At 51.7% G+C, this 21,768-nt stretch overlaps 1 protein-coding gene across 2 annotated transcripts; it reads left to right on the top strand.

Moving 5' to 3' along the window:
* The first annotated feature begins 102 nt into the window (after positions 1 to 102).
* On the top strand, positions 103 to 20,229 carry Bmf (Bcl2 modifying factor). Of its 2 annotated transcripts, XM_005064747.4 has the most exons (5): positions 103 to 226; positions 596 to 725; positions 2,726 to 3,022; positions 4,470 to 4,630; positions 16,169 to 20,229. In XM_005064747.4, exons 1-5 carry the CDS (start codon positions 104 to 106, stop codon positions 16,268 to 16,270), a joined length of 813 nt encoding a protein of 270 aa, XP_005064804.1. In that variant the 5' UTR covers position 103; the 3' UTR covers positions 16,271 to 20,229. The 2 variants fall into 2 exon arrangements, with proteins under 2 accessions (XP_005064804.1, XP_012977623.1); XM_013122169.3 differs by lacking the exons at positions 103 to 226; positions 596 to 725 and adding an exon at positions 2,233 to 2,309.
* The last annotated feature ends 1,539 nt before the right edge of the window (positions 20,230 to 21,768 follow it).

Genomic DNA, 21,768 nt, shown 5'->3' with positions numbered 1-21,768 from the left:
ACCGTCCCTGGCAGCTGCCCAGCCTGAGACTTGGAGCTCCACTTGTCATTGGTCAATGGTTGGAGTGACGCGGAGGGGCGGGGCCTCATCAGCTGTTTGCGGGATGCCCGGAGCGGGCGTATTTTGGAAACAATACCGCGCGGTGCGCCGTGGCCTCCTCCCGCGCCAGCTCGCGCCCGCAGCAGCCAGTGCCCCAGCTCGCGCCACCGCCTCCTGCCGCAGCCCGGTGAGCTCCCGGGCGGCCGGGGGCCAGGCGGAGTTGGATCGTGCCTCCTCCGGGAAGTGGGGAGCGGAGTCGCGCGGCGCGTGGGGGCCCGGGAAGGGTTTGGATTGCGGACATCTGGGGTGACCATGAGGAGTTGGGGTGCTGGGATGTGGGAACGGGGTGCAAAGCACAAATTTTGGCGTGCTGTTCCATGCGGGGCTTTCGGGAAACATTTGGAACTTGGAGTTGAGAGTAGGTGGGCAAGTGACCCTGGGGTGCATTGCCAAGCGCTCGGAACGTTCTGACCTCCGGGTCTGACTCTGGGGTGGGGCCGTGAGTTGTGGTGCTTTTTGCCTCTCTGCGAAGTCTGAAGGGTCCTCTTCTTAACAGCTGGAGTTTGCCCCCTCCTTCCCAATCGAGTGTGGGCTCCAAGCCCCCCGAGTGCTCGTCACCCTGGACCCTGGCGCAGAGCCCTGGCATCACGACTCGGAGGCTGAGACTCTGTCCTGGAGTCACCCAGGTGTGTGTGCGCTGGTGTGTGCGCGCGCGCGTGTGTTTTGAGATCTTAGCCACTATCGAGGTTCAAGGTGTCTGGCTAGTTCCATCTCCCCAGAAGAGGAGGAGTTTTAATTGAGCATCCCGGTTGGAGCTCTGAGGCTCTGGGATGGCTCCAGCGGACTTTAATCCGTTTGCTGGGAATAAAGCATTCTCTGGCTGTGCTCTCAGGAAGTGCCCTCTTCCTACCAGTCTGGACATTATCACTTTAGCTCAGGGAAGCTGAAGGTCTCTACTTTTTCCCCATTTTACGTTTGTATTTGCCCAGAACCCTCGGAGGCGGAGGCTCACACCAACCGGAGAACCACCTGCAGTTCTTGTGCAGAGCGGGAGGGGGGTCTCCGCGTTTTCAGAGTCACACCCTCTGGCTGCACCTCCCCCACTGTCCAGTCTAGGCAAGGGTTGAACTTTGGGGCTTTGCTGGGAGGGGGAGGGGAGTGATAGGCATCAAAAGAAACACCAAGACAATGACTCCTACTTGTGATTGGCTCTGGAGGATCCCTACTTTGGTTGGGATTGCCAGCCTGCAGAGAAGGGGTTGAAGGACAGAACCCCTCCTAGGTGACAGCCCTTGTTCCTTTTATCTGGGAACTTGATTTTTCTGTTGCTGACAAGCTGGAGTTCCCCCTTACCAATTGGAACAATATCCAAAGATACCTGCTTTGCCATCCTAGCAGGCATGGTATCAATCTCCAGGGAAGAGTCAGAGACAAGACCACAAGTAGCTCAGGGATGTGAGGTTGAGGCAAGAAACTCATTGAGTTCACATTTGGGAAAGGAAGGTTTCTGAATTAACTGAGATTTTTTTAAAGACAAAGCTTTTCTTTTGAAAGATTTCTTTAAAAACCCACAAACCATTTGACTTGTCTTTCAAAGGCAAGACCCTAGGGAGTCAGAAGAGTCTGAAGATTACCAAATTTGTTTTTGCATTGCCTTGACCATTCAGGTGCTTGCTGATGCTTCTGGTTGCCCCCCCCCCCCGGGGCATGCTTGGAAGCTCAAACTGCTGGGTGACTCCAAGTGCAGAATTTCACGAGCCGTCAGGTGGAGCGAGAGGAACTTAACACTAAGACACAGCCCCCACGGTGTAGGCAGTGAGAGAACACAGCAAGAGGACTGAATTTCACTTCCTTCTGTGAGGCACATTGCACCTATCTCAGGGTCAGCTCTGGTAGGAGAGGGAGGCTGTGTGGATGAAAATTTGAAGTCATAGAGATTAGAGGGTAGAATTAGCAGGACACTTTGCTAGAGACTGATTCAACCCTCAAGATTAACCTGTGGTGGGCAGACAGCTCTGCTCCAGTGGAAGAGAGCTGAGCCAGGCAGCTGGAGTGACTAACTTAGGTCCCCTGTTCCAGGACACTCTCACCATACCACAGAGCCTGTTTGTTGTGTTGTGCAAGGAGGGGGGGGTGGAGATGTGCCGAGGGGCGGGGCTTAGCAGGTTAGGAGGGAACCTGGCTGCTCTACAATTGCTGGCTTTTGTTTTTGCTGCTGAGCCTGGAGTTCAGCTCAGACCTAAGGGAGAGCTTGGAGATTCCTCCTCAGGGTGTGTGTGTGTGTGTGTGTGTGTGTGTGTGTGTGTGTGTGTGTGTGTGTGTGTGTGACTTACAGAGGTTAGTCTTGCTTATTATTTTCCCAGGTACCCTGTGGTAGCACCCGATCCTACCACTTGCTTACAACCCTCAGTGTTAAGCTTTGTGACCAGCCTAGGCCAGAGAGGGTGGGGAAAGGTGGCTCTCGTGGGTGCAGGGAGGAGGGATGGAGGGACCTGACCGTTGGGGTGGTCCACACTTTCCAGGTGAATGTCACCCTTGGCAGTGTTTAATTACCAGAGTTGTGTATCATCAGAAGCTGGCTTGGTTCCCTCAAGTGAGAAGAATGGGAAAGGAAGGAGGGAGAGGAGAATCCGTGGTCTGGCCTCAGTGGGACAGCATCCCAGATGCCTCCATTGTTCTCTGACAGGAGAGATGGAGCCACCTCAGTGTGTGGAGGAGCTGGAAGATGATGTGTTCCAGTCAGAGGATGGGGAGCCAGGGACACAACCTGGGAGCTTGCTCTCTGCTGACCCGTTTGCCCAGAGCCAGCTGGATTGTCCCCTCAGCCGGCTTCAGCTCTTCCCTCTCACTCACTGCTGTGGTCCTGGGCTCCGGCCCATAAGCCAGGAAGACAAGGCCACCCAGACCCTCAGCCCAGCCTCCCCAAGCCAGGGTGTTATGCTGCCTTGTGGGGTGACAGAGGAACCCCAGAGACTCTTTTACGGTGAGTGCTCTTAGCCTTAGAGATTGGGGGAAATGAGGGGACTTTCCCTTCCCAAACCTGCTCGGTACTATTTCCTTCCCCAAACTGAACAACGGCCAGGGCTATCGATCAGTTCATCAACTTTCAACCCTCTTCACCCGTGCTTGGGCCCCCAAAGGCCAGATGGCTTTATTCTTTCTGCTTCTTCCTTGGGTCCATGCAAGAGATCTCCTTCACATCCCGCGGCTCCTCCGCGGCTCTGCCTTTTGGGCCGGGCTGCTGATTTGCCTTTCCCGAAGTGGAAGGGAATGCTAAATTGTGTGTCACTGTTGACACTCAAGAAAAAGCCCAGCCAGCTCTTACACGGAAGGTTCCTGAAGACAGAAGGTGGCTTTGAGTTGTCATTTGGGACTTTCTGTGCTTGGAAGGGGAACTGGAGAAAAGAGGTTGGGCCTGCCTGGGCTCCGTGCCAGCAGAGGGGCTGTTTCCAAGGCTAAATCAGACAAGACCCCTTCATTTGTGGGCTTAAATGGTTTGTTTTATGGGAAATATGCCCTCCTCTGGCAAAAGGGCAGGAGTAGACACTTGGTCTGTTTTCTTCTTTTAGCACACTGGCCTGTGGAGGGAGGGTAAAGGCTCAGAGGTCATCCTGCTGTGTCTGCGGGAGCCGACTGAGAAGCCGCTGCGCTTAATCTCAGAGGGAACTGCCCATAGGGCACTTCTGGAAAAGCAGTTCTTGGCGGGAGTCTAAGAAGCTGGAGGAGGCCTGCTTCGGGCTGGAAGAGGGAGGAGGCAGGAGGTGGCAGGCGCCCCCAGCGGCCATTCTGGTGCCAGCACTCGGTGAGCCGACTTGGCTGCTCTGTGGGCTTCAGGAGTTTTCTCACTTGCTTTTCTGCTGCTGCTCTGATCTTTGAATGCTGAGCCCAGCTTTCCTTAACTGTACTAGAAAAACGAAGACACTTTTGGGTTTTTTGTTTGTTTTGCTTTTCTCTGTGTCCTTTGCTCAACCCGGGAACTCTCGAGAGTTTTCCCAGAGAAGAGTTTCAGAGTAATACATTGAGGTCAAGTATAGCTTGATAAATGACAGAAGATCGGTGTGTTCATCATACACATTAGCACTCTGTGCTATGCCATGGTGCTGAGAGTGGAGAGAAGGCAGGGTCTGTATTCTTCTCTGTTTTTCCAGGGTGTGTGTGTGTGTGTGTGTGTGTGTGTGTGATTGAACCTCATCTCTCGTGTGCTAAATATTCTGCTACTTCTAAGCTACACTCTCAGCCCTTGTGCCAACTTTCATATTCTTGGGCAGCTCTGCAAGATTGTCAGAATGCCCTGGTAAAGGCAGGCAGACTGCTTCCTCTTCCTTCTATCCTAAGATTTACTCCAGGTCGAGACCAGAAAGGATTGACGTGGAGAAGATGGGGGGGGGTAGAAAATGTTGACATGTGGACCCCTCCCTCTATCTTTGCAGGCAATGCTGGCTACAGGCTTCCTCTCCCTGCCAGTTTCCCCGCAGGCTTGCCCCTCGGGGAGCAGCCCCCTGAAGGACAGTGGCAACATCGAGCAGAGGTACAGATCGCCAGAAAGCTTCAGTGTATTGCTGACCAGTTCCATCGGCTGCACATACAACAAGTAGGCATGAGGGCTGGAGGTGGGGTGGGGGCAGGGAAGCCAGGGCCTGCCTTTTGTCCTCTTGTCGGTACCCAGGAGTTGCCAGGCCTCAGGATATGTTTCAGAGTTTTGGTCTTGCCTACTGTCGTTATGATGGACCGGGTAGGCACAGTTAGATGAGTTAGTCTTGTCCTTGAGAGCTCCAGCTGCCTACTTAGCTTCACAAGAGGTGGGAGATACTGGGATCCCTTCCCGCCAATGGGATGGCTTCCTGGTTGGACAAACTCCCCGGACCCAAGTTGGGGGCTTGTCTCTTGTAGACTGCCGAAGTGAAACTGAGCAGTTGGGGGTGTGCCTGGCGGAGGAACAGTGGGAAACCGGTAATCAGTCCTGAGATGGGGCCTGAGTGGGGGAAAGTGGTAGAACCGGTTGAAACCCGACACTTTCCAGCTGGGGAGCCACTCCTCACTGTCTGTGTCTGGGAACCCGGGCCCAGGACTCTGGAGATTGTACCTCGGAGTGTCTCCAGACCTGCGACCGGCGGCGGGGCGCTCTGCCTGGTGCTTGGCCGGCAGCCTGGCACCAGCCCCGCCGGGGCGGAGCATCGCGTGTCAGCCGAGCATGTGGCAGAGTCCATCAACAAAGGCGGCGGCTGGCAGGCTCGTGCTGGAGCCCGTTGTGCCATGGATGGGAGGCTGTCTTGCTCGACAGCCCTAGCCACCGCCTGCGCTGGGCCCCCAGGTGCTTAACCCTTCCCAGACTGGCTGGCTTTTTGGATGGCTGCCAAGGCAGGGGAGGAGCCTGAAGCTGGATCCTTGCTGGTACAGATACTACCTGGCAAAGCCACAACACAGGGAAATGAACACAACCTCTACCTATAGGACTGTGTTCCTATCCTAGCTGTGTGTGTGTGTGTGTGTGTGTGTGTGTGTGTGTGTGTGTGTGTGTGTGTGTGTGTGTGTAAATCACAGGATCGAATAACTATCAGGGCTGGGCTCAACCTGGGAAACTTCAGATGACCAGAACAGTTACTGGTAGTTATAGCTTTGACTTGGGAACAAACCCTTGCCAGCCAGTGGGTGGAGGAATTGACCTTGAGTTTTCTGAGAACAGGCCACAGGGTGTTATTGGTATTCATCTGTGTCAGGGAGTTGGAGGTTTGGGTTTTCCCCAGCCCTTAAGTGATTTGGAAAGAGGGTGGCCCTGAGCTTAGGTTATAAGGCAGCCTGGCTAATTGCTGTGGCCCAGCCACAGTCTCTGTTCCCTCTCTGATTATATTGTACAGACTTGGCTTAGTGAGTCCCCTGCAGTCCATGTACGGATGGACGCCCTCTGAGTCTTACCTTCAGCCTCTTGTGAAGGTGGGAAGACACAGTGACTGTAGTGTCTAGCCTCATCTAGAACACGTCTGGAAGACCTTCTTCCTTCCTTCAGAGCCTCTCTTAGCAGCTGTTTCCTGTGATAGTCCGCTGTCCATTAGTGAGCCCTGACATACTGGACACTAGACTAGAGGCCTACTCACTGCTGGACCTAGCTAGGTTCAGGAGGAGACCCTATCCTGAAGTCTCCTGTAGCAGGCTTTCTTGGACTGCCAGCCCCAAATCATGACATGGAGACTTATTATTAATTATGAATGCCTGGCCTTAGCTTTAGGCTTGTTTCTAGCTGGCTTTTCAAAACTTAAACTTAAATATTTATATTAATTCATGTGCTGCCCCAAGGCTGGCTTACCTCATGTACATACTGTCCATCCTGCTTTCCTGTCTCCTCTGCCTAGCTATTGGCTGTCCAACTTTTTATTAGACCAACCAGGTACCTCAGGCAGGCAAGGTGAAACAGCAATACATCTTTACACTAACAGATAAAGCATTTCTTCATATAGTTAAACAATTATTATGTCACACATCTTTACATAAACTAATATTCTATTCCACAACAGACCTTTCTCCCAGTTTAGGCTTGCTTCTTTGAGGGCACAGGTCAGCTCTGGATGAGGTGCTAGCATCTCATCTAGAGCGCCCCTTAGAGGTTGGAAGGAGAATTGCATGAGAGTGTTAGTTGCCCTTTAGTCCCTGTAATAGACTTCAGTGATGATGTAGAGCCTCAGCCCAGGCTGGCCGTGACTCACTACATAACTGAAGATGGCTTTTAACTTGTGATCCACCTCTTATGTACTGAGATGGCAGATTTATACCACTGTGCTTGATTTATATGGTGCTGGTGACCAAGCCCAGGCCTTCCTGGATGCTAGGCAAGTATCCAGTCAACTGAGTTCTCCCTCCAGTTCCTCAGCTGTTGTTGCTGTGGTCATTTCTCTTCCTGTTCTCCTGCACAGGGAGATGTGGGGCGTGACAGAGATGTAGGATGGTGTGCTGGCAGATTGGGTTTCTCTGTCGAGGCCCAGGGGTAGCAGGTGTCAATTCATGTTGGCCACATTCCTTATACCTACCTCTAAGCGATTTGCTATCTTACCACATTCCCTGAGGAGTGGGGAGAGGTGGAAGACCAACCTGGTTCCCCAAGGGGCTGGTTCAGAGTGACTTCTCTGGATTCATGGGCAATGAGTCTGCAGGCAGAAGCCGTCGGGTTTCTAAAGCAGTGAGAAAGTTGGAGGTGAGTGGAGGTAAAAGGTCCCTTCCTCCCCACTGCTTCCCTTCCCTCCCTCTCCCTCACTCCTCCTTCCCTTCCCTCCCTCCCCCCTCCTTCCCCACCCTCCTCCTCTTTCCCTCCCCCCTCCCCTCTGTCCTTCTTTTCCCTCCCTCTCCCCTCCCTCCTCCCCCCTCCTTCCCTTCCCTCCCTGCCCTCCTTTTGGTTTTGAGTAGGTGAGGCAGGGTCTTGCTGTATAACTGGCTTCAGTCTCCCTGAGTTCTGGGATTACAGGCATGCACCACGGTGTCTAGTTTAAGGGGAAGCGTTTTCAAACTTCCCCATGTATTCCACCTGTTTCTGCTGGGTCAGAGGGAGGCACGCGTTCTGTTCTGTTTTGACTGGCAGGCAGCAGAGGGATCTTTAATACCTGGCCAACAGGGATGTCCTTGGAGTTGGGTTCTAAGAGGGTGGCCCCTCCAGTTTCTCTGCAGAGGTGGGGGAGATCAGATTAAGTTCTTGACAAACTCACAGCTGCCCTGCTCAGGTCAGAGCCTCTGTTTCTCTGTGTTTTCTGTGAATGGATCCTCCAGCCAGTGTGGGCCTAGGGACAGTCAGTACCTAGTTTCCTTCCCGAAGGAATATTTCTAGACAGTGTTGAGAAGCTCAAAAAAAAAAAAGTAGCTACTGTAGGCTCTCGAGTAAGTGAACAAGAGGGTTAGCGTTATTTATATTGGAATTTTCTTTCTCTTACTTGGCCCAGGAGTGGCTCCATTCAGAAAAAAAATCAGATTTAGAAATTCCCTAGATAGTAATTCGATATTTTAGAAAATGACCTCTAAAGAAGCCATCTTCATTTGTAATATCAAAGGACAGATGGTAGATTTGCAGGCAGGTCTGAGGAGAATTCCCTTTCTGTCATTTACACATGCTGTGTTTGTGAGCAAATCATTTTACTGGTCCAGACCTCAGGTTCCAAGGTTAACCTTGCAGGGCTGCTGTGAAAGGCCTTTGGGAATTGTAATAAAAGCACTATTGGCATTGGCTTGAGCTCAGGTGAGTATTAAAGTCTTGTCTAGCATCCTGGAGGCCCTGGCTTTCATGTTCAGGGCTGCAAAAAAACAAAAACAAGAAACTATGATAGCTTGGAGAGTTGAACACAGGCTAGCATGTTAGCAAGGCTGGAGCAAGGCAGGAGGATCACAAGTTCAAGGACCACCAGGGCAACTTGGTAAGACCCTGACTCAAAAAGGGAACAAGGACATAGCTCAGTGGTGGGAAGCTTGCCTGGTATGTGCCTGGATTTTGCTTGGACCTGACTTTATAATTCTTGGGCAGCTCTTTTGGAAGTTGTACCCAGACTGGTGTTTGCATGGTTCATCACCTAGCAGCTTCTCTGCTTCACATCTTAGATCCTTTGTTCTGGGAGTCCCTGATTGCCTTCTGAGCCTTAGGATGCTCTCCACGTTGGTGAGTGGTTTTCTGGAGCAGAGACCATGGCTAATGAGGTCACTCAGGCTCCAGAAAGAACAGCACTGTGCAGGGGCCCCAGAGATTTGTCCTAGAGTGAAAAGTGTCCCTAGGAAGCCATCTTCTGTCCCAGGAATAGGAGGTCTATGCCAGACAGCTAGGGGAAGAATGGGGCTGGGGGAGGGGTCGCTGGAAGCTCAGTGTTCGTGAGAGTCTGTGCTGGGGCTTGGGGGCCCTGTGTTTGCTCTGTGGCTGGCTCTGTTTATATCACTCGCTATATTTAGCTTCTGAGTCATCAGCGTGGCAGACTGGAGGCCGAGTTCCCCACACACTTTGCACCTGACTGTTCTTTCTTCCAAGAGAAGGCCTTCTAGTTCCGGGCAGTTCATCCCTCTCTGCCCATCGAGACAGGCCATGGGGATGGGAGCTAGCCTTGGTGTGTTTTCAGGGTGGGGGAGGTGGTGGGAAGACAGGATTGGAGAAAGCACAAAGAAGAATGAAGAAAAATGCCTGGTTTGCAAGTCAAGAGGGCACATTCCATGACCAAAGCAAGAACAGCCTGCCTGTGTGCTGAGAGGAGGGTTCCAAACCTTATCCTTGCCCACTCTGCCTTGTCCTGCCCAGCAGACTCACCCCATACAGGAAAAGAAGAGCCAGCTGCAAAAGCTCCAATGAGCCTGGGGGTTCAGTCTCCATAGCTGTGTAGTCTCACAACCTGCTGGCCTGCTCCTCTGGCCTCCTCCCTCCTCCCTCCCTCCTCATCGGCTGAGACACTTCTCTGCTGTGCTCTTCAGGACTTATGTCATGGAGCTGGTCTGAGATAGATGAAAACTGAGACACCCCAAGGGAGCTAGGTAAGGGTGTCCGTAGTTTCTACCTCCAGGCTATGGAGGTAGGGACATGGGTAGTGTTCCACGGCTCTGTCTCTTGCCTAGCCACTTGACCCCCAGTGGCCAGATCCAGTGACTTCCAGTTGTGTCAGAGGAAACCCTGACACCCCCAGCCAAGAAGTGGCTGTTCTAGGCTGCCCTTTCTCCCTTGGAGAAGTGTAGGCTTTGCTTTGGCAGCACTGACATCCTGTTAGTACTGATGCCTGTGTTGAGAAAGTCCTTGGCAAGTATTTCTTTCCTTTTCCATTTTGCTATGTTGCTAATCATGGGGTGTCTGGGCAGGGCCTCACTGGATCCCTAGATGACCCTCTGGGTGTCAGACCCCAAGTTAGCTTGAAAGCCTTGAAACCTGAGCCCAACTGCCTCTGGCTACTGTGAGCCATCTCAAAATAGGAAGACTGGCCCCTCCCCAGGACGGCCTGAGTTTGGGCAGGAGCTGGTGCTGGGGGACAGAGGCAGATGTGTGCAAGCTGCTCAGTGCTGCCACCAGGCCCGAGGACGAATGCATGGTTTCTCATTTAATCAGCAGGACCGACTTCCAGCCCCACTGTTCCTATTTTATAACACACAGGCCCCTAAAATCAAAGCACCGCCTGAGTCACTCTGTAAGTGACCGCGCTCCTAAAACCGCCATCTTTCCACCTCACCGTCCCAGCTTCTTGGCACACGCATGTCAGAGGGCAAGGATAGAATGGCGCTGTCGTCCACCACCCTGACCAGTCTGACCCTAACACTTCACTCTGTTCTCTTGATTTCTTCCTCAGTAGACTGTAAAATAAACGAGAACAGGATTATTCTGAACCGCCTTTGTGTCTCTCGTAGCTCTCTGGGTTCCAGAGAACGAACCTCAGCAGCTTTAGCAAAACACCTTCCCAACTTGTGCAGAGTGGAATTTTCCTAAGGTTGCCATATCATTGTCCCTGCGCTCAGCCACAGGCTCTTTCCTTCATCCTTGGCCTGGCTAGTTTTACAGTGTGACAGGAGAATGTGAAGGGGCAGTGTGCAGATCCTTCTGTGACGTAGACCGTGCAGTTCTGCATGGTGAAGTAAATGAGGGTGGTTTCAAGACATGGCCCAAGGTCCTAATGTCAGCCAGTCCTTAGTTCTGTTTGATCTCCAGTTAGCTCTGCCTCTGAAAGGGCTCTTGTTTTCTGCTCCACATCATCTTTTCTCAACAGTTAATGATCTGGAAACAATGTCTTTAAGCAGACCGGGGAACAGTTCAGTGATGGTTCTCTTTGCACAGGTAATACTATTTGCATAATGTGAGCAAACACTGCAGTTTCTTTCCAAGACAGGGTTTCCCCATGAAGCTCTGGTTGTCCTGGAACTAACTGAAGACCAGGCTGGCCTTCTCTGTGTAGCCCTTCCCTGTGTAGCCCTGGTTGTCCTGGAACTAGCTCTGTAGACTAGGCTGGCTCTAAATGCAGAGATCAAAGGTCTACACCACCATGCCCACCATATTCATTGATGTTTTGACTAGATGTTTTTTGGGTTTTCGAGACAGAGTTTCTCTGTATTGTTTTGGAGGCTGTCCTGGAACTTGCTCTGTAGACCAGGCTGGCCTCGAACTCACAGAGATCCACCTGCCTCTGCCTCCCAAGTGCTGGAATTAAAGGCGTGCGCCACCAACACCTGGCTTGATGTTTTGCCTAGATGTATGTCTGTGTGAGGGTGTCAGATCCCCTGGAGCTGGAGTTACAAACAAGTGTCAGCTGCCATGTGGGTGCTGGGAATTAATCCCAGGTCCTCTGGAAGAGTAGCCAGTGCTCTTCTTAATCTCCTAAGCCATCTCTTCAGCCCAGACACTGCATTTATTAAGTAAAGAAAAGTTTTGTAAGACCTGGGAGGCAACTCAGAGCCAGAGTACTTGCCTAACATGCCCCAGGTACTGTGTTTGATCCCTAGCAGTGTAAATAAAGAAATGGCTTTCTTGTATCAGCTGGTGTAGACATTTTGCCTGCATGTGTCTATACACCACATACATGCATGCCTGCTGCCCTCAGAGGCCGGAAGAGAGCATCAGATCCCCTAGAGCTAGTTATGAGCCACCATGTAGGTGCTGGGAATTGAACTCATGGTTTCTGCAAGAATTAAGTGCTCTTAACCTTTCCAGGCCTTTTCGTTCGCTCCCTCCCTCCCTCCCTCCCTCCCTCCCTCCCTCCCTCCCTCCCTCCCTCCCTCCCTCCCTCCCTCCCTCCCTCCCTTTGTTAAAAGAATAGTTTGAGATTGAGAAGTCAGGGGTTTGAGTAACTCATCAAACTTTCCTGAGGTGATTCTTTGGAGACCTTGCTTCCCCATCTGTAAAAGAAGGTTGGTAATATCTGCCTGTCCTGTGACCCACTGAAGAGATATGAAAACACTTTGTCTGTTTGGTCAATGTGCTTTTCAAGTGTTAGGTCTATGGAACCCTCTTCTGACCCTCTGGGTGGCTTAGCTCTGCAGGGGCTCCTGAACACTGGTGACACATGAAGCTCCCAGAGGGCAGGAATTGAATCCGAACGGGGAGAGGCGAGTGGAGATTTTATCCAGGGAGGGCCAGGGGCACGCCTTGTGCTTGATGCAGAGGCCCCATGGGACCAAACAGTTTGATTTGTGTAATCTAACTGTATCACTCTTTCTCTCTTTACTGTTTGGCCTCTCCCAGATAAGAGGCTGAATCTATCATATAAGGGATATCTTTTCCCCTGGGCAGACCAGGTATTCTTGGCCATGGACGGCTGTGTCACCTTTCAGGTCTGATACTCCTGTCCTCAGCCCCGTGTGCACAGGTTGGGAATCCACAGTGTGTCTTCTAGCTTCCCCACTATGTGGGATGAGCGACCACACATTCAGTGGTAGTGCCTTGTTCACGGTGGGGTTTAAATACTTTCCATGCTATCAGCCCTTTCCCGACCATAGCAGGGAGGAGAGATTGACCCCTGCTCAGGCTCTGGGGTTACTCATACTCTCTCAGCTTTCGTTTCTTTTGTAAACATTTGATCTTTTGCTTATGTGTGTAGTGGCGGTCAAGAGAAAACCTACAGGAGTGTCTCCTTCCACTATATGGATTCTAGGTTTTTGTTTGTTTTGAGACAGCCCTGACTGGCCTGGAACTTGCTATGTAAACCAGGCATGCAGAGATCCATCCACCTGTCTCTGTCGCCTGAGTGCTGGGATTAAAGGCCTGCTGTCATGCCCCGTGGGTTCTAGGGATTGAACTCAGACTATCAGGCTTGGCAGCAAACACCTTTATCCACTGAGTCATTTAGTCAGCCCCCTTGAACATTTTCTATTTGTTCACTCCTCTTTTGGGTTTAAATCTTGATGAGTGGGAGGGCTTTGGGGTGTTTCATTCCCTATTCCCAATCTTTCATCTTTGGGTCACTCCATTGTGGTTTCTGGGAGCTCCCAGCCTGAGGCACACATTCCCCGCCTGGAAGAGCTGGGCCCTGTTCCAGGGGCTTGTCCTCAACGATAGATTGTATGTTGGGTGCTGGGCCGGGTGCCTGAGACTCAGAGGCCCCCAGATTCTTTCCTGGTTCCCCCTTCCTTCTCTCTCCTTTGGAAGGACTCGTGCTCTCCTGGTTTTGGTGTCTTTGTATCCTTCATCCTGTTTGGTAGAGGCAGATTTCCTTCCTCAGAAGTTTCTCTCTGGCTTCCTTTCAAGTCCTTTCTCTTTCCTTTCTCATTAGTCTCTTTTGTTTGACTTGTAGAAATAGTTTGTTTATTGTTATTCCTTGTAATCAGGGTATTCTTTGCCTCTTGGTGTGTGGGAGCTTGCTTTCTATTTTGGGGTGTGCAGGAGAGACTTATGTGCAGTATTCCTGGCTTTTGCCCTGGGGGTGCCGTCAGCCACCCCAGTAGTGCTTGGGCAGTCCTGGACCATGGCAAGAGAGGGCTGATGGGACTGAGTCCTTGGCACTGTGCTGTACTCCTGAAGGCAATTGTGGTCTCAAACTCCTTGGGGTTGGAAAGTACCTCAGTGGTTTCCAAAAGCCTGTCTGTGGCCTGGCTGCTGCAGGAGCACCTGGGCAGGCTCTACCTCTGCTCTGGCCACCAGGGCAAGACATCGGTTTAATGGAAAGAGGTTAAAAGGCACTGAAGAAGGTGACAAGCTATGAAGTGTTTTTTTCTAGGCTGTAGGATCACTAGCGGCTTTTACATTCTCCTCTGTAACTTCTTACATTTTATGATGGTTTTACAATGAATATGTATTGCTTTTATTATTATTTAAGTATACAATAAATTTTCCTTCCTTCCTTCCTTCTGTCCCTCCCTCCTCCAGCCTGCCTGCCTCTTCTGGTTTTTAAGCTATTACTCATGGAGTTTGTTCAGTGTGTTAATTTCTGGGTCCCTTTTCTGGACATTCTGACCTTGTTGGCATGGGTGGGGCTTGGACACTCTTTCTTGTGACACAGTTGGGTTTAGAAGGTATAGATCTACTATAACACCAGTGTGAGTTTTCACAAACAGATTAGCGAGAGAGCCAGCCTAAAGCTAGCCTCTGATTCCTGATCTGAGGGTCTAAGTGGATCTTCTCTGGAACAATGAAAGGTTCCTGGTGCACAGTGATTGTAAGTAGGGACATCGCTCTGGGTTTTAGCCAACCCCTGCCACTTACTAGCTATATGATGGCTGGATTAGATCTTTGGTTATCTCATCATGGGCATGATAATACAGATCCATTTCATAGGGTTTAGGGAAGTGATGGGTTTTAACATAAACAGAAGAGTGCTTTTTATCTTACACTGCCTCAGAATTTTGGGGATCTTGTTGAAAATTCACATTCTGATTCAGTGGGTCAGCATTTCTAGTGAGCTTCCCTGGTGCTGCTGAGGCTGCTGTTCTGGGGACCACACCTTAAGAAGCAGGACTGTAGCGTGCTCAGTATGGAACCACCACAACCTGTCTCTATTATTGTTGAGGATCATTGTTGTTATTGTCACTTGGCTTTTTCAGACAGGTACCTGAGAAGATTTGCAATGCCAGCAGACTGGCCTCTCCAGGGACCTGTCTGTTCCCGGGGTCTCCTGTTCCACTCATGACCTTTGCACCTGTTGTGGGTAGCGGCTGGGGAGGCATGGTGGCGGGAGTTCTCCCAGCTGCTGCTGGCCCGGGTCACTAGCTTTGCAGCTGAAGTTCAGGCTGCTCTACTGGAACCAGACTTTGTTAAGCCGCTGAGTTTCCTCTTTTTGCTCATCTTTGTTTACAAAACACAAGGAAGCCATCAGTCTCCCTAGCGCCTTCTGCCAGGCTGGCCTCTCTGTGGCACATCTCGTTTCCCTTAACCGGGCTGGCAGGCACACTTCCCTCCACTATGGACCCTTTCTCTTTGTGGCTGAGGGCCATGGGGAGGGGACTCACAGCCTGCTTGGTTCCCTGGGGAAACCTGGGGCTGGATGGAACTTCAAAGCTCCAGGAGTCCAGGAAACCTGGTTTAACAGCATTGCTTGTCTTACTAACTTACTCTACCCTTCTCCCGTGTAAGTAGGAGTCGCCTGGTAGGAGCTGATGGTTGTGGTTAGAGGCAGCCTGAGGGAGTCCCCACCCCCCTGCCCAACACCTCACATAAACTGGCTTGCTGACTGGGCCACTGAAGGAATCCAAATCCAGCCTGTGCTGACCCCTCTCTGCACACTAGGTTTTTATTCCCCTGTCCACTAAGAACCCCACCGAGAGGCCCCAGTCTGTCCTCCTCCCCTGGCAGACGAGGAGAGAACAAAGACCTCTTCCAGCATTCCCCTGTCCCCTTCAGGCCTCTGCTGGTCTCTGGGAAATGGTACCTGTATGGACAGGACACCAGCCAGAAACCTTTGTGCTTCTGACCTCTGAACTTTGCCCCCTAGCTTCCCAGCCTGACAGTAGGACCCGGGATAACCTCCAGAGCTGGTGTGCATTCTTTGTTTTTGTTTGTTTTCAAGTGTGTTCTTGCTTAACGTTTAATTGGCTCCAGTCAGTAGGAAAGCTCTCCAAGAGGGATTATTTATGGCTTACTGTCAAAGCAGCTATAAAAAGGGCAGCCCAGAGCTGGGGATGCTGAAGGGGGAGAGGGCGGGCTCTCTCACACAAGTGTGTGTGTGTGTGTGTGTGTGTGTGTGTGTGTGTGTCTGTGTCTGTGTGTGTGTTTGTACTGGATGAAATCAGATTTTTGCTGCCTCAGCAGTGTGGTTTAAATTGAAGATTAACCCTTTGACCTTCACAGTGTCAAATCACTTGCAGATGGAGGCTCCCCCCTCCCTCTCTTGTTCTCTGTGTTCCTTTGGAATGGGGGAGAGGGAGGGACTTCTTGTCTTTCTCGCTCAAGCAAGATTGTTGTTCATGCAGCTGAGATTGGGGGGGCTCGGGAGCCAATCTGATTAAAAGCAGTACTTGGCTAAACTCTGGAAAAATCCTGCGAGCTGGGAAGAAAGTCTGACCCTCCTGTCACACACAGTCTACACGGCCCAGCCTAGTGTTTTTAAATGCCCAAACTGCAGTTGTCTTTGGAGTTTTGTTCCCTGTCCCCCCAGTTTGCTGGATAACACAACGGTGCCAGTCTGAGATCTGGCAATGGGAGCTTGTTTGGAACCAGTAAGGAGCCTGTAGTCTAGGCTGGTGCCTGGCATCTAACACTTGTCTCTTTCCGTTACAGCACCAGCAGAACCGAGACCGTGCATGGTGGCAGGTCTTCCTCTTCCTGCAAAACCTGGCCTTGAACAGAGAAGAAAACAGGGAAGGGGTGGGTCCCTGGTGAGGCTGGGCGGCCCTTGTTGGATGGAGCACCAGGAATGCAGTCTGGAACAGGACGGACATCTGGGAGGACAGACACTGTCTTGTCGAGTTTTGTTATTTTTAATTTTTTTCCCTCTGTGTATATATACCATACCCCCGTGGGATCTTCCTTCCTGCTCAGAACTTGCACTGGGAATGGGGGCCTTTGTCAAACACTGTTGAAGGAGAGGCTGCTGTGGAGTTGCTAAGACTCTGACGATGACCAGTTGGTGATGTTCTCCAGGAAGTGGACTGAGGCTTTCCTGCTGGAACTGGTTAAGAAGTGGGAGGTCAGGTTAGACTCCCAGGATCACCAAATATGTCAGCCTTCCCTCATGCCTGATGGAAACACGACTCTAACCCACCAGGACCTTGGCCAGGGCCTTCCTGGCTAAGAACAGCAATGCCTTGGCTAGCCAGCCCTACATCTGGGTTCCCACTTGGCATAGCCGCTGCCCACCACATGGGCTCAGGGATTCTTATTCAGACCCTGTCACCTCCAGAAGACCTCAGGGAGGGTTGGATTACTCTAAGAACCTCTCAAAGGTGCCTCAAAATGGAGTCAAGCTTGATAGGCCTCAACTGTGACTTGGTCCCACATGGAAACCCCTTGATTGGTCCCAAGGTGCAAACTACTGCCACCTTTGCTGCCTAGGTGTCAACCGTGTGTGAGCCAGTCACCATCGTGTTGTACCCAGCAGCCTGTGCCTTTGTCAGCTCTGTTTTCAAAAGACCCTGCCAACCACTGGACCGGATTGGACTACACCCACCTCAGCAGAGATGGGGTGGGTTGGAAGGGGGCGTGGGAATGGGGCAGCCATTCCACTGATGAGTCAGTCCCAGGGGATCCTAGGCCTCTTGGTTTCCTGGCAAACATGTACCTCCTCCCCCTTACCCCCATTCCTTTTTCATACCTAGAGGGATACAGGAAGAAGCTAGGACAATGACTTTGTCAGCTGAAAAGTGACTTTTGAAGTAACAGACAGTGTTTAGAACATGGAACCGCAGAGCTGGTTCCTTCAGCTTCCGGCTAACCTGGAAGGGAGAGTTCTTGAACCCAGAGGAATCTCAGCTGCCTCTGAAGTCTTCCTTCTCTCCCTGCCTCAGCACTCAGGGAGGGGACTCAAAGCAGCTGACCTTAGTCACAGGGTGACTCCTAACCCGACACCTGGAAATCACATCGTAATTTTTATGTCTGTGAGGAAGACATTGGTGCTAAGGATGAAGCCCAGAGGAAAGATGGCTTCCCCAGCAAAGACGACTCGGGTCCTTCAAGGGATCTGGAGGAGGAGCTCAGAGGAGACTCAAATTGAACAAGCCCAATAGCTCTCATTTCTGTGGGGGGAGGGTCTTCAGTCCTGTAGAAGAGCAACTGGCCTTCCTGGGTATACAGTTGGGCATGCTTTCTACTCACAAGGGTATGTGAGGGATCACGGAGGCTCTGCTCTCTAGGCTGTATGTCCTCATGTGGGGCTGGATCTGCTCAGAGTTAGGGATGCCTTTCCTAATCTACACAAAGGTACTGTATGCACTCGAGACGGTCCCAAGAAGGACCTTGAGATACGTGTGTAAGCCTTTGTGTTCTGCTTAGATGATCTGGAGATGTTACCTCTTCTTGGCCACAGTCATTTTCTCAGGGTGTATACCATTGTCTGCTAAGAAGCTGGGTTCCTGTTTGCAAGAAGAAGGGACCTAATTAATGAATTTGAAGTCTGGTTCTGGTGCACACTAACCATCATGAAGACCTGTCTTCCTGTAGGCCTCCCAGGCAGGTTAGATGTTCACGGGACATATGTGGTCTTCCGCTTTCCTGAATCAAGGCTATGACGGGAAGGCTTCTGGTATGTGCTATGGTACACGTGCACCCCCCCCCCCCCCATACAGAACCATGTACACCTGTCATCTTTGAAACCTTTTAGCAGACTTTACATCTGTGCTAGGGCACAGCTCTCCGCTTCGGAGACCTTGCCAGGCACAGGCTGGGTGCCCCATGGTCTTTCCTGAGAACTGAGCCCAGAGATTGACCTGAACAATGAGTCTGGGCTCAGGTGGAAGCTGGTCAGAATGCACTGTCTCCACTTTGGGCCTAGGCAGGCTCAAACTCACTAACTTGGGCAAGCCAGGGTGAAATTGAAACCCTCTATTATCTTCCTTCAACCTGAGTCCAGGCTGGGGTTGGAGCTCTGTGATAGAGTTCTCACCTAACAGTCAAAAGACCCTTGGATGGATCCCCAGGACTGTAAAATATAAATAAACAAAAACACAGCCCCCCCCCCCCCAGCCCTAGGAGGTAGCTGGCAGCCCAGCCCAGGAGGCATAGGTTCCCCCTGGCTGGTTGCTTTAATTGGCCAGTGATCTATGCCTGGTGAATTGGCTTTACAGTCTCCCAGCCAAGCTCCAGGACATCCAGCCCCTCCCCTTTGCCTCTCTCCAACTCCAGGAGCCTAGCTGTCTCTGAGGAGTGGAGATTCAGGGCTAGAGGGAGGGAAGTCTGACCTGTGTGATGACCTGTAGCCAGCTGAAGGCTTTGTGGTGTGCTGAGGATGGGGTGGGAGAGGGGCGGGAAAACTGTATAGAAATGCCCTAGAGGGGCAGAAGCCCAATATTCAGGGGCCGAACTGCTCTTCTAGTTCACAATTCCCAACAGGCATTTCTAGAAGCCGGTGAACAGATCTGAAAAGGACTGTCCCCCAGTCCAGTTACTGGCTCCCCAGTGAGGCTGGGGCAGGGGGGTGGGGGCAGCCCACTGCCTGGCCCTGTCTCTGTTTCAAAGTCTGGCTGTGCTATGCAGTTGTCCCCAGTGGCCTTGTCTTGCTCAATCAGAGGTGGAAAAAGATCACCTCCCGGTGACCTCCCTCAGGCCCCAAGGGATGGGCTGTGTCCAGAGCTATGTGGCAGAGCTTGTTTCCAGGGCCTAGAGAGGCCCAGCTGGCCAGCCCTGCAGCCCCAGCCACAAGCCCAAGCCCAGCCCTGAGCATGGCGGGGAGTGGGTATTTGAGACAATCTAGCCAGGGCCCCTGTCTGTCCCAGGCTTTCCAGGAACTAGGCAGTGAAGTCACTGGCCGTCCCGTCAGGCCGTCCCATCAGGGAGAACAGTGCTGTGACAGGAGCTTTCCCTTCGGGGGACTTGATAGGGAGTCTGGTACATGTGCGCGGAGTGGCCAAAGCCATCAGTCCTCTGCAGGACTTGAGGAATCAGTACTGTGGCCTCTGTCCTCCTGGTGGGGCAAACTGGCTCAATGACAATGAGGACCTTTGGAAACAGGCTGTCTTAGCCTGATACCCTGGTGGGGCAGAGTGGACCCACGGGCGGTCAGTTTCCTGGGGTTCCTATGAGCTGCAGGCCTGGGAGACAGAGCCTCAAGAGGACAGCAGAGCGAAGCTGGGCTCTTCCGTATATGCCTCGCCTTGGCCAAGGTGCTAGGAGGTGTGCAGCCCCAGGCTTGCACTGCCCCTCTTTCCACAGGCTTGCACTGCCCCTCTTTCCACAGGCTTGCACTGCCCCTCTTTCCACAGGCTTGCACTGCCCCTCTTTCCACAGGCTTGCACTGCCCCTCTTTCCACAGGCTTGCACTGCCCCTCTTTCCACAGGCTTGCACTGCCCCTCTTTCCACAGGCTGGCACTGCTCCTCTTTCCACAGGCTTGCACTGCCCCTCTTTCCACAGGCTGGCACTGCCCCTCTTTCCACAGGTGTCTCATGGTCCACCCCATCTCTGGTCCACAGGAACTGACGGGGGGACCCAGTGAGATGTAGCATTTCATTCACCCCAGTTTGAGTGCCCTGGGGTCTGGGCATTCTGCCTTAAGGAGAGAAATGGGGACCATTATGTTTTACCCTGTACATAATATTTGGCTTTTTTTTTCTCTTTACATGTATACATGTGTAAATATCCTCTCCCTCATCAACTGGTACAATTTTTAATAAAACCATTTAAAGTAAATCTGTTCTTTATTTTTCTAAGATGTGGCAAAAACACTCGAGGGGCATCAAACCCTCTTAACATGTTTCTCCCTGACACCCCGAGTTACCCTAAGGCATCAGGCTCTTCCCATACTGCCTTTCGCCTCTCAGAGTTGGGAAGAACAGTCTGGCTTCATGGTAACAGCGCCACAGAAGCCCAGCGTCATGGGACAAAGGAGCTTTGGAGGGGTCATCCTGAGTTTGGGTCCAGTCTCTGGCCTCCACCATGACATTGACGGTGATGGAATGTGCCACAGGCCCTGCCACCTCTGGCACCCAGCACTGGCAGTCTATGTGGGAGAGGAAATTCCTGCCTTTCTGCATACAACCTATCCCCCGGCAAGCCAAACCTTGGGTTCCTTTTACCAGGTAACAAGCACCAGGTAGCATCTCAGGCCTGGCTTGGTAACTCAGGCCTGTGGTCCCACTGTTTGGGAGACTGAGGCAGGAGGATCACAAATCCAAGACTGGCCTGGGCTATAGAGAGAGTTCAAGACCCTGCGTAAAAGCAAAGGACTGGAGCTATCACTTAATGGTAGAGGACATTCCAAGCAAGCGGGACGCCTCAGGTTCAATCCCCAGCTCATGAAGGTAGGGGTGAAGTGGAGGGAGAGGGCTCAGGGGATACCAGTGGGTATGTACCTAAGGGTGGATCTTGAAGGACCCATTCAAAAGACCGGGAGCAAAGGCACACTCTAATCCTAGAGGCAGCAGCAGGAAGAGCCCAGCAGCTTCCCTGGCCAGCCACCAGCAATGAATTCACAAGCTCCAGGGTAAGTGACAGATCCTGCCTGGAAAAATTAGCTAAAGGGGCTAGAGAGACGGCTCAGTAGTTAAGAATGCTTGCTGCTCTTCCAGAGGACCTGAGCTCGGTACAGCTGCCTATGATTCCAGTTCTAGAGGGATCCAATGCCTCTAGGCTACACAGGTACCCACACTCATGTGCACATTCCCACACATATACAAACAAAGAGAAAATGAAACCTTTTAAAGACATGTATAAGGAGCCGGGCGTTGGTGGCGCACGCCTTTAATCCCAGCACTTGGGAGGCAGAGGCAGGTGGATCTCTGTGAGTTCGAGGCCAGCCTGGTTAACCGAGCGAGTTCCAGGACAGCCTCCAAGACAATACAGAGAAACCTTGCCTCGAAAAACCAAAAAAAAAAAAAAAAAAAAAAAAAAAAGACATGTATAAGAACATTTATCAATAGAGAGAGAGAAATAGGGGATACCCCAACTTCAACTTCCAGCCTGCACACATGCCTCCCCCATACATGCACATGTGTATGCTTGAAAAGAGCTTGGTGGTGCATGCCCTTAACCCCAGCACCTGGGAGGCAGGAGCCAGCCTCATCTACATAGGCCAGCCAAAGCTACATAGTGAGACTATTTATAAATTAATTAAAAGGTGGCCTGTGAGGAGTCATGTGCTGGGTGTGTAGGGACTTCCTGGTTGATCTCTTGTCTTATGTATGTATGTGTGAATCAACAAAGCATGAGACTAGACAGGGCGATTTCCAG

The sequence above is a fragment of the Mesocricetus auratus genome, unplaced genomic scaffold, assembly GCF_017639785.1.
Source record: "Mesocricetus auratus isolate SY011 unplaced genomic scaffold, BCM_Maur_2.0 Super-Scaffold_100004, whole genome shotgun sequence".
Lineage (NCBI taxonomy): Eukaryota > Metazoa > Chordata > Mammalia > Rodentia > Cricetidae > Mesocricetus > Mesocricetus auratus.
The sequence above is the reverse complement of the archived record's forward strand: the minus strand, read 5'-3'. Positions and strand labels throughout refer to the sequence as shown.